This window comes from Pristis pectinata, chromosome 12, assembly GCF_009764475.1.
Source record: "Pristis pectinata isolate sPriPec2 chromosome 12, sPriPec2.1.pri, whole genome shotgun sequence".
NCBI classification, from domain to species: Eukaryota; Metazoa; Chordata; class Chondrichthyes; order Rhinopristiformes; family Pristidae; genus Pristis; species Pristis pectinata.
In genome coordinates this window covers 51,482,365-51,501,964 of record NC_067416.1, presented here as the reverse complement: position 1 = coordinate 51,501,964, position 19,600 = coordinate 51,482,365, and the positions used below count along the sequence as shown (strand labels likewise).

The following is a 19,600-nucleotide window of genomic DNA, read 5'->3' as shown; positions in this document are numbered from 1 at the left end:
AAGGGATACACTACGTCATCCAGTCTGGTGATGCACCAGCGAGTTCACACCGGGGAGAGGCTGTTCACCTGCTCTGAGTGCGGGAAGGGATTCCCTTCCTCATCTGACCTGCAGCAACACCAGCGAATTCACACTGTGGAGAAAGATTAAACATGCTGTATGCTCAATACACAACCATCACTGCTACTGAAATCTAGCACAAATTCACAAGTGCTGCAGGTGTTCACGGGGGTCGGATTCTGTCGACGCTGCTGATCTCGCCCAGGATTGAACCCTGGTCATTGGGCACAGTTGATTTTCTTTTGTGATCTCTTTCACTGAGTTAGAGTTCAATGTTCTGGATCTATGATTAACATAAAGCAGTTCTGTTTGAAACATATTATCTCAGGCCCTTCCTGTCTCTGCAATGCACACAATGAACAGGGCGTTCAGCCCATCTGGTGCCTTCCAGTGTTTCTGCTCCACACCAGCCTCCTCCCATCTCACCCAGTATGAATATTCAGAGGAATAGAGAGACACAGCACAGAAATGGGCCCTTTGATTCACTGAGTCTGCACTGATTATCAACCAGTCATTTACTCTGATCCCACATTAATACATTTTTAAAATTCTGCCCACATTTGCATTGACCACACCCTGCTTCACCCCAACCACCAGCAGATTCTACTCATCACCCACGCATTAGGGACAATTTCCAGTACTTTAATAACCTTTCAGCCCACACCTCTTGGGACGTGGGAGGAAACCCACACAGTCACAGGGAGAAGGTGCAAACTCCACACAGTCAACACCCGAGATAGGGATTGAACATTGTCAACGTGAGGCAGCAGCTCTACGAGCTCTGTGCTCATTCGGCTTCCCATTCAATGCATTCCTGTGGTTCACCTCCATCCCTCCGTGTGGTGACACGTTCCACATTGTTGAACTCTGTGGGCGAAGAGCTTCCCCCGGAATTTCCTGCAGGACTTTCAGCAGATTGCTGGCAAAGACAACAGCTCAGCAGGGGTCTTGTCCCAGATATTAGAGCAGCACAGCTAATAAAGCTGCTACCTTGCAGTGACAGGAGCCCAGGTTCAATCCAGATCTTGGGTCCTGGCTGTGTGGGGGTTCTCCCTGTGACTGGGAATTTCTTCCAGGATCTCCAGTTTCCTCCCACGTCCCAAAGACATGCTGGTTGGTAGGTCAATTGGCTGCTGTAAATTGCCCTTGCTGAGTGGGATCAGTGTGGAGTTGTGGACTGTGTCGGCCTGTTTCTGTGCTGTATCTTTCTGTGACATTCACCATCCATCAAGCCTCGGGGAGAAAGTAATGGTGTTTAACTCTACTTTTTTTTAAGATTTAAGATATCTTTATTAGTCACATGTACATCGAAACACACAGTGAAATGCATCTTTTGCGTAGAGTGTTCTGGGGCAGCCCACAAGTGTCGCCACGCTTCCAGTGCCAACATTGAACGCCCACAACTTCCCACCCCGTACGTCTTTGGAATGTGGGAGGAAACCGGATCACCCGGAGGAAACCTACGCAGACACAGGTTTAGACGGGGCAGAGTTTGTTAAGTGTGTCCAGCATGGATTCCTGTCACAGTATGCTGACAGTCTGACTAAAGGGAAAGCCATTTTATATCTAGTATCAGGTAATGAACAAGGTCAGGTTACAGATCTCTCAGTGGGTGAGCATTTGAGGGACAGTGACCACCACTCCCTATCCTTTAGCATTGTCATGGACAAAGATTAGAGCAAAGAGGACATTAAAGTATTTAATTGGGGAAGGACAAATTATGAGGCTATAAGGCTGGAACTTGCGGGTGTGAATTGGGATGACATTTTTGAAGGGACCTGTATGAAAGAGATGTGGTAGTTGTTCAGGGATCTCTTGGAGAATGCTAGGGATAAATTTGTCCCTGTGAGGCAGAAAAAGAGTGGTAGGGTGAAGGAACCATGGTTGACACGAGAGATGGAACATCTAGTTTCGGAGGAAGAAGGCAGCATACATGAGGTTGAGGCAGCAAGGATCAGATGGGGCTCTTGAGCAATATCGGGTAGCAAGGAAGGAACTTCAGAAGGGGCTGAGGAGAGCAAGAAGGGGACATGAAAAGGCCTTGGCGAGTCGGGTAAGGAAAACCTCAAGGCATTTTTCACTGATGTGAAGAGCAGAAGGATGACGGGAGTAAAGGTAGGACCGACTAGGGATAAAGGTGGGAAGATGTGCCTGGAAGCTGTGGCAGTGGGTGAGGTCCTCAATGAATACTCTTCAGTATTCACCAAGGAGAGGGGCCTTGATGACGCTGAGGACAGTGTTGGTAAGTTTAATGTTCTAAAGCATGTTGATATCAAGAGAAAGGATGTGTTGGAGCTGTTAGAAAATATTAGGACAGATAAGTCCCCAGGGCCTGACAGAATATTCCCCAGGCTGCTCTGCGAGGCGAGTGAGGTGATTGCTGAGCCTTTGGCTATGATCTTTGAGTCCTCGTTTTCTACGGGAGCAGTACCGGAGGATTGGAGGGTGGCAAATGTTGTCCCCTTATTCAAAAAAGTTAGTAGGGATATTCCAGGGAATTATAGACCAGTGAGCCTTACATCTGTGGTGGGCAAGCTGTTGGAAAGGATTCTTCGAGATAGGATCTATGGGCATTTAGAGAATTATGGTGTGATCAGGGACAGCCAGCATGGCTTTGTGAAGGGCAGATCATGTCTCACAAGCCTGATAGTGTTCTTTGAGGAGGTGACCAGGCAGATTGATGAGGGTAGTGCAGTAGATGTGGTCTACATGGATTTTAGTAAGGCATTTGACAAGGTTCCACATGGTAGGCTTCTTCAGAAGGTCAAAGGTCATGGGATCTGGGGAAGCTTGGCTGTGTGGATTCAGAATTGACTTGCCTGTAGAAAGCAGAGGGTTGTGGTGGATGGAGTGCACACAGATTAGAGGGCTGTGACTAGAGGTGTCCCACAAGGATTGGTTCTGCGAACTCGTGATATTTATTAATGACTTGGATGAGGGGGTAGAAGGGTGGGTTGGCAAGTTTGCAGACGACACAAAGGTTGGCGGTGTTGTGGAGAGTGTGGAGGATTGTTGAAAATTGCAGAGGGACATTTATGGGATGCAGAGCTGAGAATGTGTATAAGGTATAAGGAAAGGTTAGGAGAGTAAAAGATTGTGAGCCCTGAGACGTGAATTAAAGGGTACATCACTATGGCTGTCATAGACTGCTTGAAATAGCTGTGCTTTGCTTCGCAGTGCCTTGCTTCAGAGATTTTTCAGCTTCAGCTTGTTTTCTTCAACCTTGAGGTACGACAGTACCAGTACAATCAGTTCCTGTCTCAGCAAGTCTGCACAATTGACTCTTGATCCACTAAACTAACCCTGAGCCCACCATGAGAAACCTTATGTATACAAAGATAACCGGTGGAACAAGATGGTCTGAAAAGATTAAGGAACTATAGCTTTCGTAACTTTTTTTAAGTAAATTCCTTTGTCAGTAACCAATCACGATGTAGAAAATAAGTGCCATGCTGCCTGACTAATGCATGATCATTCCTTGAATGGTAATTGTTTGAACCTCTGAAAAAGTATAAGAATGTATGTAGATCAATGTATTTGAAAGACCACCCGATCCGAGACGTAGGTGCCTGGCTTGGTGCTCTCTCCTCGGATCAAGTAATAAAGAGATTGAACGAGAACAGTGGTCTTTTGAGGCTTCTCTCCGACCGAATTCGACAATTTGACGAGCCAGCCAGGAGTCCAAACGGCACCCAGCAGTGGATCGGTGTAAGTAGAAGAGGCAGAAACTCGTGATTGGAGATGAGACGGGCCCACAGGGCGATTTGACCCTGGTCTCCTCTCAGCCGCGATTCTGTAGCTCTCCCCCTTTGATCCCCGACTGGAGTGATCTTAGGACTCATCGAACCCAAGAAGGGGAAATCGGTTGGTAAGGCCTATTTATTTAAGTATTATTAACCTGGCTCGGCGCAGAGCAGGGTAACCAGGCCCTGCCTGCTGACAAAGGTTTGAACGATTCGATTAGGCGCAGAGTGGGGTAACCAGGCCCTGTCTGCTGACAAAGGTTTGAACAATCTGATTAGGCGCTGAGTGACCGAAGCAGGCCTCATCGGCTGACGATTAGTGAGACAAGAGAACGAATGGGAGAAACCGGGCCCCAATAAGACCCGGTAAAGAGTTGAAGGTAAGAGATTGTGAGTGCTCAGGGAAAAGAGAAGTGGGGGAGGAGATAAGAGTCACCGAAACAGCATCCTGCCTTAGACCGGTTGTTAAGAAGGGAAATCTCCCACGCGAAGGTCAGGATCTGAAGTGGATGCCGGAGTAGAGTGACAAAATGAGTCAAACTTTAGACAAAGGGGATGTTAAAACACCCTTGGGAAAATTGTGTAAAGAAAATCCAGATCCAGAAAAGAGTTTTCGTCAAATTAGTGCAGGATTGAACAAGAAATTGGGGGACTACAATTGGCCATTGGGAGGGACTTGGGATTTAGAAAAATGTACGCACATTGAAACAGAGGTTTGGAAAACAAATTGTTTGCAAAATTGGAAGGATCTCATTACTAAATGGAAAGGGGTGGCAGAGAAATTGAATGAGAAATCTAAACAGATCTCTTGGGAAGTAAATGCCAAAAGGAGGGATATGCCTATAACAGATGACCAGGGTATACCCCGTCCATATATAGTCCTTAAGGCCTTGTGTGAATTGTATGATAAAAAAGGAATTAAAGCAAAGGGGGAAACTGGTAAGCAAATGGCGTCTTTGGACATGTCTGGACTTCAACTACTTTTTGAGAGTGGGGAAGACACCAATATGGAAGAGGTAATTGCCTCCGCCCTTCCCTTACCCCAACGGGGCGCGGCTGTTCCCCCATTGTATCCCCAATTTCCCTCCCAACTTCCCACCTACTCAGAATCAGAGGAACAGGGAGCTGAGGAAAACCGACCAAGCAGGGAGGTTTTTTTCGGGCCCCATCGCTTGTCGCACTAGGTCTAGTGGTGGTGAGGGAAACCTTCAAGCTCCCCTGGTAAGTAACCTAGGGGCTAGGAAAGTAACGACTCCCCAGGGTACGAAGCTCAAGACTATGGGAGCCCATCATCAGACCTTGGCACCCAAAATCAGGCAGGCCCATAGCAAACCCACAGGGCAGGGAATGCATTTAAATCACCCAGGGAGCGGGCGAAATAGCAACCCCGAAGATATGAATTCAGATACAGATGAAGATCATTCTAGACCAGAACAATCTTATAATAGGTCCTACCCAAAAGATGATGGTCCCTCAAAGACCCCTGGTAGGCTACAACTTACCATGAGTAGGGCACCGAATCCCAGGGCAGGACGAGGAGGACAGGGAGAGACTGTTGAAGTGTAGTCTCCCTGCAAACCCCAGGAGACGTACATGATTATGAATGGAGCCCCAGACAAGAAAACAGCAACTGTAGAAATCTTTTTCAGACCCGATTTACAGCTTCCCCAAGTCAAACAATATCCTCTGAAGACCGAGGCAGTACAGGGGTTACGTCCCCTTATTACATCACTCCTCCAACAAGGCATTTTAGTCCCCTGTCAGTCTCCTTGCAATACTCCAATCTTAGCAGTCCCTGATTGGTGCCTTGTTCAGGATCTACGGGCTATTAACGCCATTGTGGCCCCACTTCATGCTGTGGTGCCTAACCCTGCAACAATCCTCAGTTTAGTTCCGGTCTCAGCCAGATGGTTCACTATTATTGATCTACAACATGCCTTCTTTTCAATTCCTTTGTACGAGAACTCGCAGTACCTTTTTGCTTTCACCTTTGAGGATAGACAGTATACCTGGACCCGCCTGCCACAGGGGTTCATCCACACCCCCACTATATTTTCACAGACCCTCTGCGGCCAACTGAGCGATATTCATTTTCCTGGCCAGTCCGCTCTCGGACAATACATAGATGATTTGCTACTGGCCAGTGACACCCAGGATGGCAATTTTACCGATACTAATTATTTATTGAATGCTCTCCACTCACACGGCTATGTTGTCCCGATAACCAAGGTCAAACAGGGCCAGTCCCAGGTTAAGTTCCTTGGGGTCCTGATCAGTGCCAAGGGTAGGACGCTAACGCCTGATAGAACGACCTCTATAGTGCAAGCTCCCCCTCCCACTACTCCTAAGGGGATGCGCAAGTTCTTAGGCTTGGTTAATTTTTGTCATCAGTGGATCCCTAACGCAGCATGTTATACCTGTCTGCTAAGTCCTCTAGCTTCTCCAAAGGCTCCGGCCACATTTAATTTAACGTCTGAACAGCTCCAAGCTTGTCAAGAACTGGAACAACAGCTCTCTTCTGCTCCCACTTTGGGGAGGCCCCTTCATGATCGCCCTTTCCAGCTGTACGTTGCCATTATAGAGGACCGTGCCACAGCTGTACTTACGCAGTTGCACGGTGATAAACGCTGTCCGGTTGCCTAATTTTCCACCCGCCTTGATGCTGTCGCGCAGGGTTACCCCCCTTGTACACAAGCCATCCCTGCTGTCTACACTATGGTCACGGCCGCTGCCAATATTACCCTGCAACAGCCCGTTACTGTTTATACTTCCCATATGATCGCCTCCCTCTTGACTACTAACTGTACACAGCACCTCACACAGGCTAGACTTAGCCGCTACGAGGTAGCTCTTCTTCAGAACCCCCTTTTGACTTTTGCTTTTTGCTCCACAGTTAACCCGGCAACGTTTGTCACCAGCCGACTAGACGAGTTGCCCGAAGCCCCTCACTCCTGTCCCAAAGTGATTTCTTAACTTTCCCCAGACAGGACCTGACTGATCAGGAGCTACCCCTCCCTGACAAAGCCCTTTTTGTGGACGGCTCCTCATCCGTTTCGGACATAGGGGAAAAGCAGGCTGGTTATGCCATCACTACTGCTTCGGAGGTCGAAGCAGGGAAACTGATACCTGCTGTTTCTGCTCAGAAATCTGAACATTTTGCCCTTACTCGAGCATGCATCCTCGCTGCGGGAGAACAAGCAAATATTTACACTGATTCACATTATGCTTTTGGGGTGCCCACGGCTTCGGGGCTCTGTGGGCACAAAGGGGCTTTCTCACCTCCACAGGCCAACCCATCTCCAACGCACCTTATATAGAGAATTTACTGCAGGCAATTCAGTTGCCCTCTGCATTGGCCGTAATTAAGTGTGCCGCACAGAGGGACGATGACACTCCCATTTCCAAAGGTAATGCCAAAGCTGATGCAGTGGCAAAGGCTGCAGCAGCAGGACATGGGTGGGAGGTGAACACAGAAACATGCGCCTTATTACTGCAGGATACTCCTCGAAGTCCAGATATCTCCAACATTTTGAAACTTCAGGGGGACGCCCCTGATTCTGAAATCCAATTGTGGCGGTGGCATAACTGCCGCCCTCACCCTGTAACGCATATCTGGACGACGCCGGCAGACCAGATATGTGCACCTGATGCTTTGTTACCCCTCCTTATTGATAAACTCCACACTGATACTCATCTCGGAAAGGAGGGAATGTATATGGTTCTGCTTAAAACATGGTGTAATCCAAGTATGGAAGAGGTAGCTAGAAACAAAGCAATGAGGTGTGTGACTTGTCAAAAAGTAAACCCGGGCAAGTCAATTAAGTGTGAAAGAGAAAGGAATCCCCTCCCTGGGGGACCATTTGAGACATTACCAACGGACTTTACTGAATTACCGCGGGTACGTTGTTATAAGTACTGATTAGTCATCCTTGATATGGTTAGTAAATACATTGAGGCTTTTCCGACGGTCAACAACAAAGCAAGTACAGGAGTGAAAATTTTACTAAAAGACGTCATTCCCATGTGGCTAAATTGTGTCAGTTAACACTGTGTTGAAGGAACAAAAACCCTTGTCACTTTTGGTTATTTTACAACTCAACTAATGTTCAATGTCCTCAGCTCCTTCTGCCACTGAGAACGTGTTCTAATTTGTCTGGATATTCGATGGGATCCAACACTTCTATTCTGGAATATTAAGTGGCAAATAACATTTGGACCACAAAACTGCCACACAATGACAATCTCCAACAAGTGAGTCCAATCATCGACCCTTCATGTTCAATGATCCTGAGGGCACGTACCACCAGGCTCAACGACAGCTTCTATCCCACAGTGATAAGACTATTGAACAGTTCCCCTACCCAATGAGATGGACTCTGACCTCATGAGCTACCTTGTTGTAACCTTGCACCTTATTGTCTACCTGCACTGCACTTTCTCTGTAGCTGTGACACACTACTATGTACTGTTACTGTTTTTACCTGTACTACCTCAATGGACCCTGTACTAACTCAATGTAACTGCACTGTGTAATGAATTGACCTGTCTGATCGGAATGCAAAATACGTTTTTCACTGTACCTCGGTACAAGTAACAATAATAAACCAATACAATCGCCAAGTCCAACATCACCAAGACCCAAAACATTGACTGTCCATTTCCCTCCATAGATGCTGCCTGACCCACTTTGAGTTCCTCCAGCTCCCTTATGTATCGCTTCAGATTTCCAGCATCTGCAGTCTCTTGTGTCTCCATCTGCAGAAAGAGGGAATGTTTTGGGTTTGATACCCCTTTTAACAGTGAAAGACAGAAAACACGTTGAATTTCAGTGGCAGAGTAGGTGTTGGAGGCAACGGGTAGAACAAAGGGAAGTGGCAGAAATGGCCCATTCTGATTATAGATGGAAAGACAACCAGAGATTTTGATGCCAGTCTAGATGCTGCAATGTTCCCAGATGGAAGATGACGTTGTTCCAATGAGGAGGTGTAGGATTAATAAACTATAACTGTATTGATATCTTAAGATGGATGAGAATTATGGCTGCTCGAAATACTGATTTAAAAAGTGTCCTACAGGCCAGAACAGCCACACCACTGCTTACCTGGGCTGGGTGCTGTGTGGTAATTGCTGTGTCTGGAACTTAATTGGATTCCCATTATGCTTGACTATGGAGATGATGGTCAATCTTAACGGGAAATGGGAAGGCTGTCTCAAACAATGAAGGTGATACCTGCCTTTGTCTCACCCGATTGCAAAATGATTAGCTGAACCTGTGGTGTGAGGCTGCTCTTTGTCCATCTGCAGTAGCCCTTTGTCCGTTTCCTGCTCAACCAAGAACTCCGGCACCTGACTCATTAAAGTGTGTGTGACAATACCTGTATAAATCTCTGTCTACCCCTTTGTACGGGGAGAACTCAGGAAGCGACTCTTAGTGAGTGCTCCTAGCGGTGCACTGCTAATAAAGGTATTTGTTCGAATCGACCTCATGGCACTGTGTTATTTACAGCGGACAGATAGGGAAATTGATTTCGGGATGACACCTCAAGCTCATGTTTGTCATTATTATAACAGCTCGCTATAGAGACTAAAATCTCAGCTGAAATACTGTCCTGTACCTATTGATGACTTTTGTAAATTTCATTTACAGGATCCAACAAGCAGAGGATTTGTTTATGGGAATCTCAAACACAACATCAGCAAATTCACACTGGGGAGAGGCCGTTCACCTGCTCTGAGTGTGGGAAGGGAGTCACTCGGTCATTCCAGTTGCTGATGCACCAACAAATTCCCAGAGAAGAGGCCGTGTATCTGCACTGAGTGTGGGAAGGGCTTCCTTCAGTCATCCCACCTGCTGACACACTGGCGTGTTCATACTGGGGAGCGGCTGTTTTCCTGTTCAGCGTGTGGTAAGGGATTGGCTCAGTTATCCAGCCTGATGACGCACCAGCGAGTTCATGCTGGGGAAAGGCCATTCTCCTGCTCGGAGTGTGGGAAGGGCTTTGCTCAGTCATCCCACTTGCAGGCACACCAGCAATTTCACACTGGGGAGAGGCCGTTCTCCTGCTCAACGTGTGGGAAGCGATTCACTGATTTATCCAACCTGAAGAAACACCAGCGAGTTCATACTGGGGAGAGGCCGTACACCTGCTCAACGTGTGGGAAAGGATTCACTCAATTATCCAACCTGATAACACACCAGCGAGTTCACACTGGGGAGAAGCCGTACACCTGCTCTGAGTGCAGGAAGGGATTCACTCAGTTTTCCCACCTGATAACGCACCAGAGAGTTCACACTGGGGAGAAGCCGTACACCTGCTCCGAGTGTGGGAAAGGATTCAGTCAGTCATCCAGCCTGAGGAGACACCAGCATGTTCACACCAGGGAGAGGCCATTCACCTGCTCTGAGTGCGGGAAGGGATTCCCTTTGTCATCTCAGCTGCTGAAACACCAGCAAATTCATACTGCGGAGAAAGCTTAACCACATTGTCTGCTCAATGTACAACCATCACTGCTATTCAAATCCAGCGCAAATTCACAAGTCTTGTAGGCGTTCATGGAGGATGGATTCTGTCGACGCTGCTGATCTCACCCAGGATTGAACCCTGGTCATTGGGCAAAGCTGATTTTCTTTTGTAATCTCTTTAACTGAATTAGAGTTCAATGTTCTGGATCTCTGTTTAAATAAATCAGTTCTGTTTGAAGCACTTTATCTAAGGCCCTTCCTGTCTCTGCAATGCACACAATGAACAGTAGAAAGAGAGGCCATTCAGCCTATCTGGTGCCTTCCAGTGTTTCTGCTCCACACCAGCCTCTACAGAATATATGGAAAGTAGAGGCTATGCATTTTTTTTATTCATAGTCTGCTCTGTGTTTAAGATGGCCGCTGGGCCTCCTTCTTCTCCAGCCTGAGCGCGGGAAACTCTTAGTGCAGGAAACATATCGCTCATTAAAGAAATAGTTACTCATTCCTAGGGAGACACTTTTGATTTAGTGTGGCTCATTAAACAGATGGTTAGCCCATTCCTAGGAAGACACTGTTGATCTATTGTGTTGCTAATGGTCGTTAGGGCTAGTGTGACTAATGATTTTGTAGCAGTTCCGTAGCTGCTGGTTTTCATAACTGATAAGCCGGGTGCCAGCGAGTTTCAGAACTCATAAATAATAGAGACATATTGTAATGTTTTATAACTGTCAGCCTTGTAGCGAATAAGCCTAGTATTGTTTTATAACTGATAGTTCTGTAGCCTAGTACCAGTACTCCCAATGCGCATAAATAATTGGGGCACCCTGCGATTGAGTCAGGAAATGACTGTGGCGAAAGACAAATGGTCGTGAGTCAGGAGACAACTGTGAAAGGAGGCAAATGTTGAAGGATGAAACTGTGAAGATAAGAGAGAACATGATGGATTGTAACAATGTAATTGAGCTAAGAAAAAAGGTATAAAAAAAGGTGCTCGAGCTTTGCTCGGGGGCAGTCAGAGAGGGCAGTAGTCAAAGGGTGACTAGTAACTGACTGTCTGACTGTCACAACTTTCCTTTGCAAATAAATGTTTAACTTCTTAGTAATCTCTGTTTCTCCTGGTCATCTATCTATTGCAGGTAACCACGACAAATTTGGCATCACGAGCAGGGTCAGAAAGAGACCCATAAGAAAAGAATGACAAATCAAGGACACTTCCTAGTCCCTAGGGGACCCCCACGAGACCAGCAGAGTAAAGGGTGATGACCCAGAAAAAGATAAGCGTTTTCGCTGTTAATTCAGACCAAAACTCTGTTGGGTGTGGGAGGTCTCCGGACGCAGAAGTGTTAAACGATTGTCGAAGGGTCTCTCCGATCCAAAGAATCTGGCATAAATTGAAATTAAAGGAGAATCAGAGGATTGATCAAGAAAACTGCGTAGTGGGGCGAGTAGAATAGAAATTGATTAAAGTAAAAATTCTGCGTGGTGTTAGTAAGTCCCTGTGGATACCACCTCGCAGGAGACGAGGGTCTGAACGGGCAGGGCCCCTGTGGATACCGCCTTGTAGGGAGCAAGGATCTGAACGGGCAGGGTAAGAGAAGTCCCTGTGGATACTGCCTCGCAGGAGATGAGGGTCTGAACGGACGAGGTGTAAAGGAAAGTTCTGCGGATACCGCCCTAAGGAAGGGGTCTGCACGGACAGAACAGAAGAGGTAAGAATCTTTTGATAAATTGGATAAGAGCTGAGTTCCTCCAGCACTCGGTGTGTGTGGGTTGCTCCACATTCCCAGCATCTGCAGAACCTTTTGTGCCTCCGTTTAACTGAAGTTTCCTCTGAGTGGCTGGGCGTGCTGGTAGCGGTGAGGGCGGCCCAAGGGGGGTTTGCAGGGGGGACGTTGAGGGTGGCCCGAGGGGAGGTTGCAGTGGGAGCAGCGACTGCGGATTCAATGTGCCCAGAAATGTTCTCCGAACCAGGGAACTCCCTCGCCTTTATTGGCTAAGACGTGCCCGAGACCATCCTCCCGTCTACACCGAGGGCAGCCCTTGGCTTTGACAGGACATTGGGGATCCTGATCAGTTGGGGAAGTGGGCCCAGGAGTGGCAAATCAACTTCAGTAGAGATAAGTGTGAGGTGATGCATTTTGGAAAGTCAAACCGGCGCAGGACTTGTTCTGTGACTGGCAGGGAGTGTAATGGAACAGAGGGACCCGGGAGTACAAGTGCACAGCTCGTTGAAAGCGGCGTCACAGGTAGACAGGGTGGTGAAAAAGGTGTTTAGCGCGCTGGCCTTCATCAGTCAGGGCACTGAGTACAGGAGCTGGGGCATTACGTTGCAGTTGTACAAGTCGTTGGTGAGGCCGCACTTGGAGCGCTGTGTACAGTGTTGGTCACCCTGTTATAGGAAAGACGTGGTTCAACTGGAGAGAGTGCGGAATAGATTTAGGACGATGTTGCCAGGACTCGAGGGCCTGAGTTACAGGGAGGGGTTGGCCAGGCGAGGTCTTTATTCCTTGGAACGTAGGAGAATGAGGGGCGACCTTATAGAAATGTTTAACATTATGAGAGGCAGAGATAAGGTGGATGGTAACAGTCTTTTCCCCAGGACGACAATGGCTAACACGAGGGGTGGGTGCATAGAATGCACTGCCGGCAGAGGTTGTGGGGGCAGATACATTAGGGACATTTAAGAGACTCTTAGATAGACACATGAATGATAGGGAAATGGGGGGGGGGGCGATGTGGGAGGGAAGGGTTCGATTGATCTTAGAGCAGGATAAAATGTCGGCACAACATTGTGGGCCGAAGGGCCTGTACTGTGCTGTATGTTCTATGTAGGGGAATCCAAAACTAGGGGGCAGAGCGGGAGGGTAAAGAGTTGAAAGGAACCTGAGGGGCAACTTTTTCACGCAGGGGGTGGTGAGTGTGTGGAACGAGCTGCCAGAGCAAGTGGGTGAGGCAGGTACAACAGCATCATTTAAGAAGCACTTGGACAGGTTAATGGAGGGGTGGGGCTTAGAGGGATATGGGCTGAACGCAGGAGATTGGGACTAGCTGGGTGGGCACTGTGGTCAGCATGGACTGGTTGGGCCGAAGGGCCTATATCCCTGCTATATTGCTCTATGACATGACAACAACAAAATTTAACACACTTTACAACAACGGGGCACAGATGGTCATTAAAGAAACAATTGCGCTGACTGGGCTTCAGGCATTTACTTCAACGGTGCTTTCACACAACAGCATCGACTCGTGTGGGCTGCAGACAACAACAACCTCCAATAAGGGGGCATTACAACAACTGCAAACACTTCACAGGACATCAGAAGAGTAATCTGCCAAAAACTAGGAATGAAGGGACAAAATGATTATCCACATTGGCACAATCCTACAACTTCTCACATTAATGGGATGATCCAACATCTGGCACTGAACCAGCATCCCAACAATCCCTGCCATCGGAAGGGCATTGAAATAATCATTGCTAGGTTGGTTTATTATTGCCACACGTACTGAGGTGCAGTGAAAAACTTTGATTTGCATGCCATCCATGCAGATCATTTCATTTGTAATGAGAATATTTTAAAATTCATTCCTTGTTCTTTCCTAATTCAACAGCAAGAGGTATTCGCAAATAAAGGAGGCACGTTACACGTGTTAAAGGTTATAAAAACTGACTTTATTAGAATTTCATAAAATCCACTCATAAACCACTTCACCGAAATACAGAGGGAAAGAATCAATCAATCAGTCAATGAATTGATTTACTGCAGATGAAAGAGGGAAGCCCAGGTGCCCAACAGCCTCTTCTATGTCTCTCTCTATGTCCCTTTCTATCTCTCTTGCTCTCTCTCTCTCACTTGCTCTCTATCTCTCTCGCGTTGTTTCTCTCTCTCTCTCTCAGCACCCAGTCATGACTCCAGCCTAAACCAAGATTCCGATTTGCACAGAGAAGTAGCCCCATTTGTATACCCTCCCTTACCCTGCTACTTTTCCATGGCACTAGGTGGTACCTTCATATCCCCTTTGGCCGAGGCACATAACTTAAAGACATCAGGTTTTGTGGAAAAACATGTTTTTCACTGTTCAGATAACACGTTCCTCTCAAGGCTGAGTATCAGCTCTCCGCTACATTCTCAAAACACTCCCCACATTCCCAGCTCACACTATTTTGTCTCACACACTTTAGCACAAACTAAGGAGGAACCAAATATGACTTCTGAAAAATTTAACTCTCTCCTTACAAGTTGTTACTTGTGAATAGATGACTGAGGGTTTGGGTTCTTATCTAAACAAAATATCCCAACTGGATAAGATTATTGGTATTGGTATTGGTTTATTATTGTCACTTGTACCGAGGTACAGTGAAAAACTTGTCTTGCATACCGTTTGTACAGATCAATTCATTACACAGTGCATTGAGGTCGGACAAGGGTAAAACAATACAGAATGCAGAGTAAAGTGTCACAGTTACAGGGAAGTGCATTGCAGGTGGACAATAAGGTGCAAGGTCACAACAAGGTAGATCGTGAGGTCAGAGTCCATCTTATAGTATAAGGGAACCGTTCAATGGTCTTATCTCAGTGGGGTAGTAGCTGTCCTTGAGACTGGTGGTACGTGCCCTCAGGCTCCTGTATCTTCTGCCTGATGGGAGAGGGGAGAAGACAGAATGTCTCGGGTGGGTGGGGTCTCTGATTATGCTGGCTGCTTCACCAAGGCAGCAAGAGGTAAAGACAGAGTCCAAGGAGGGGAGGCTGGTGTCCGTGACGCGCTGGGCTGTGTCCACAACTCTCTGCAGTTTCTTGCGATCCTGGGCAGAGCAGTTGCCGTACCAAGCAATGAAGATTAGTGAAGAAATCAGAACGAAATATCCCACCAATGCTGAGTCTGATGGGGTCCAGCTGCTGGATAATATTAAACGTGCATGGGGTAAGATCCAGAGAATTCCCGAGGGGAAGGGGAAAACTGGATGGACACCAGCATCCAATCACAATGAAGAATGAGGGAACGTGTTCAGTTACAAGACCAGCACGATGTGGACTGTGAAAAACATAAAAGATCAGATGATGAGCAAGTGAAAAGGAAAAGGAGAACTGTGACAGGTTACACAGTCCGTGGGACAGAGACACGAAAACATCAACAGAGCAAATCTGTGCGTTAACTGAACAAGTGAGAGAACAGAAGCAGAAGTGAGATCGAATGGAAGTGAACTATCGGAAGCTCAGTGGGATGAGGGAGAACGGGACAGAGGGGAGTGGTCACCGCTTCCTCTAATCTGCGTCTGGCCTCCCCTCGGCAGTAGAGGAGGCCGAGGACAGACATGTGGGTGGGGGAATGGGAAGTGGGATTAAAATGGCCGGTCACCGGGAGATCCCGGCTGGTAGGCGGATGGAGTGAAGGTTTTCGACAAAGCGATGCCCCGATCTGTGTCGGGTCTCACCGGTGTAGAGGAGGCCGCACCGGAAGCACCGGATGCAATAAATGACACCGGTGGATTCACAGGTGAAGGACGGCCTCACCTGGAAGGACTGTCTGGGGCCCTGAATGGTGGTGAGGGAGGAGGTGCAGGGGCAGGTGTAGCACTTGGTGCGGTTACAGGGATGTGCCGGGAGGGGGATGGGTGAGGAGAGACCAGCTGACAAGGGAGTCACGGATGAAGAATCCTTGTGGAGAGAGGCGAGGAGTGGGGAGGAGAGAGGAGGGGTGGGGTGGGTACGGAGGGGAGGGGGAGGGGAGAGGGGGTGGGGAGAGGTGGAGGGGAGGGGGAGGGGAGAGGGGGAGGGGAGGGGAGAGGGGAGGGGAGAGTGGAAAGGGGGGAGAATGTTGTTCAATGCCGGGCACATTCTGTGGGGCAGGAACTGGGGGGAGGGTTCAGGTCAAGGGGCTTCATCCGAACGGGATCCATGAGAAAACAGGTCAGTTTTATGTGGCCGGGAGCTTGGGGGAAAGGGAGGAGGAGGAGAGGGAGAGGGAGGGACAAGGGGGAGGGATGAGGGGGAGGAAGGGGGAGGGGGAGGGGAATGGTGGGATCGGGCTGTGATAAGGTGGTTAATTAAAACTGTAAAGTGCAGCTCAGCTGTATCAGAATCAGGATTATTATCACTGACGTATGTTGTGAAATTTGCTGTTCTGCAGCACTACAGAGCAAGACGTAAAGACATAAAAGTTACAATGTCAGAAAAATAAATAAAAAGTGCAAATGAGGAATAATGAGGTAGTGTTCATGGGCTCATGGACTGTTCAGAAATCTGATGGCGGAGGGGAAGAAGCTATTCCTGAATCGCTGAGTGTGGGTCTTCAGGCTCCTGTACCTCTTTATTTACATCTAAAAGAACTGACCGGTGCAGAGGAGGCCACACAGTGAGCACCCAGTGCAGTGCGGGGATTGGAAGAAGTACAAGTGAATCGTGAATAAGAGGAGAAGGGCTTCCAGACCCCACATTAAATTCAATGCTGGGTAACTCATTCCCTCTGTTTGTATCAGAACTGGTCACTTCTGCTGTCGATCATCTCCCTGTAACATTGGAGAAACAAAGGACGGCAGATGCTGGAATCTGGATGAAAAACACGGTGATGCTGGAGGAACTCAACAGGCCAGGCAGCATCCGTGGAGAAAAGCAGGCGGTCAACGTTTCGGGGTCAGGACCCTTCTTCAGGACTGAAGACGAGAAAAGGGGAAGCCCAATATAGGGTAACTAGAGAGAGAATAGGTCCCTTTAGGCATCAATGCTGTCGGCTGAACAATGTTGTGGAACCACAAGAGAGGGGTGAGATCTCAGATGACTATTTCTCATCTGTATTTGCACAGAGAAGGTCATGCAAGCTAAGGAATTAGGGGATACGAGTAGTGATGTCTTGGGACATATCGTCATTATAAAACAGGAGGTGCTGCCAGTCTTAAAGCATATTAGGGTGGACAAATCTCCAGGGCCTGACCAATTTCATCCCAAGACCTTGCAGGAAGAATAGGAAAGAAATTGCATGGGCCCTGGCAGAGTTATTTGCATCTTCCTTAGCCAGGGCTGAGATACCAGAAGTCTGGAGGGTGTGCCTTTATTTCAGAAGGGCTGCAAGGACAAGCCAGGGAACCACAGGCCAGTGAACCTAACATCAGTGGTGGGAAATTACTGGAGGGGATTCTGAGCGACAGGACCTACCAGCGTGTGGAAAGGCAAGGACTGCTGAGGGACAGTCAGCACGGCTTTGTGAATGGGAAATCGTGTCTCACAAACGTCACAGTGTTTTTCATCACAGGCGGAGGACTGTGCCGGGCTGCCGTGTGGGGAGCAGGCGCAGTCTGGCTCTTTGGCAGTTGCAGACACGATAAGACTGCAGATGCTGGAATCTGCCGCAAAAAGACTGCTGGAGGAACTCGGCAGATCGAGCAGCATCTGTGGAGGCAGAGGGATGATTGGTGTTTCGGGTGAAGATACTGCATCAGGACTGAGCGTAGAGGGAAGACAGCCGGCATAAAGAGGTGAGAGGGAGGGGGGAGGCAGAGGTTGGGAGGTGGAACCAGGTGAGGTGGGAGATGATGGGCAGGTGGAGGCAGATGGGTTGGGGGTTGGGGGGAGGCAGAAGGTAGAGACATCGGCTGGAGCTGATGTGGAACCAGATAAGGGAGGGAACGTGAGCAGGTGGCAGCAGCTGGGGCAGGGGTAAGTAGACAGAGGCAGAGAGATGACAAGTGAAAGCTGGGAAGGGAGGAAGGATGATGAGCAGATGGAATCAGGGGCAGGAGGGGAACGGATCTCGGGAATGGGCGGTGGGGGAAAGAGGGAGGAGGAAAAGGTGAACAAAAGGAGAATCTGGGAGGAGTGGGAAAGGAACGAGAGTTGGTCGCCTGAAACTGTCAAATTCAATGTCCGTACCTTTGGGCTGTAGGCTCACCAAGTGGTATACAAAGTGCCGTTTATCTAGTTTGTGTTTGGCCTCACCATGGCAGTGGAGAAGGCCGAGGACAAACAGGTCGGTGTGGAAATGAGGAGGGGAATTGAAATGACCTGGAACCGGAAGCTCGAGGTGGCACATCATCCTTCACCATTTCTGCGTCAGGATCCCAGCACCAGTCACATCTTCCCCTCTTCCTCCACTTTCTTCCAAAGGACCACTCTCGGTGGTGGAGCAGCCGTCCAAAACTAGGGGCTGAAGGTGAAAGGAGAAAGATTTAAAAAGGATTGGATCGGGTGGCAGCTGAGGGAATGTTTCTCATGGGGGAAGAATCCAAATTTTCAGCGGCATGGTTTTGGGCTGAGGGGTCACCTGTTGGCGATAAGGAAGATTCTGTCACCTTTCCATCAATCAGAGAGACAGGGTGAGAGAAGCATCTACAAACTACATTGCAGTCATTCCCAGTTTTGAAAGCGTCTCCTTAAACTCTGATCATCAGGCACCAATCTCAAAAGGGCAGAATCTTTCCCCAACCTGACTTGGGAGCGGTTCCTCAGTTATTGTATTCAGGAATAAAATCAATGTATTTTTTTTGAGGTGGTGAATGGGGGAATCAGATAGGACAATGACTCAATTGTGTGACATTCAGCCCTTTGAGAAGAGTCCTGTGTTGAAAAGAGCTGGGAGTAGCACAATAGTGTAGTGGTTAGTGTAACATTATTACTGCCACAGCAACCCAGGTTCAATCCCGGCCACTCTCTGCAAGGAGTTTGTACGTTCTCCCCGTGTCTGCGTGGGTTTCCTCTGGGTGCTCCGGTTTCCTCCTACATTCCAAAGACGTATGGGTTGGGAAGTTGTGGCATGCAATGTTGGCGCCAGAAGCATGGAGACACTTGCAGGCTGCCCCCAGAACACTCTACGCAAAAAGATGCATTTCACTGTGTGTTACAGTGTACATGTGACTAATAAAGATATCTTCAATCTTAAAAAAAAGTAGAGTTATACACCAGATGGGCTGAATGGCCTCTGTTTCTACTGTTCATTGTGTGCATTGCAGAGACAAGAAGAGCCTTAGATAAAGTGTTTCAAACAGAACTGCTTTCTTTCAGAGATCCAGAAAATTGAACTCAAACTCAGTGAAAGAGATTACAAAAGAAAATCAACTGTGCCCAATGACCAGGGTTCAATCCTGCGCGAGATCAGCAGCGTTGACAGAATCTGACCCCCATGAACACCTGCAACATTTGTGAATTTGCGCTAGATTTCAGTAGCAGGGATCGTTGTCTACTGAGCATACAGCATGTTTAATCTTTCTCCACAGTGTGAATTCGCTGGTGTTTCAGCAGGTCAGATGACCAACGGAATCCCTTTCCGCACTCAGAGCAGGTGAATGGCCTCTCCCCGGTGTGAATTCGCTGATGTCTCAACAAATGGGACGAATGAGTGAATC

The 19,600-nt window shown here is 48.1% G+C and overlaps 2 protein-coding genes and 1 pseudogene across 7 annotated transcripts in view; 2 read left to right on the top strand and 1 right to left on the bottom strand.

Annotated features, from left to right (window-relative positions):
• The window catches only part of LOC127576570 (zinc finger protein 229-like), a 60,797-nt pseudogene that overhangs the window by 2,369 nt on the left and 38,828 nt on the right, over positions 1-19,600 (top strand).
• LOC127576545 (zinc finger protein 239-like) overlaps positions 1-19,600 on the top strand; it is a 257,965-nt gene that overhangs the window by 215,110 nt on the left and 23,255 nt on the right. Inside the window, exons 1-2 of one of the 6 annotated variants that reach the window (XM_052027078.1) lie at positions 9,728-10,229; positions 12,665-12,671. The exons of 4 other annotated variants lie outside the window; for them this stretch is intronic. In XM_052027078.1, the coding sequence (XP_051883038.1) occupies positions 9,739-10,229; positions 12,665-12,671 (498 nt within the window). In that variant the 5' untranslated portion in view covers positions 9,728-9,738. Of the gene's footprint in view, positions 1-9,727; positions 10,230-10,457; positions 10,459-12,664; positions 12,672-19,600 lie in introns of those variants that run through there. One more of the 6 variants, XM_052027070.1, reaches the window with a different exon arrangement.
• LOC127576544 (zinc finger protein 585A-like) overlaps positions 1-19,600 on the bottom strand; it is a 59,331-nt gene that overhangs the window by 37,378 nt on the left and 2,353 nt on the right. The window lies entirely within an intron of this gene.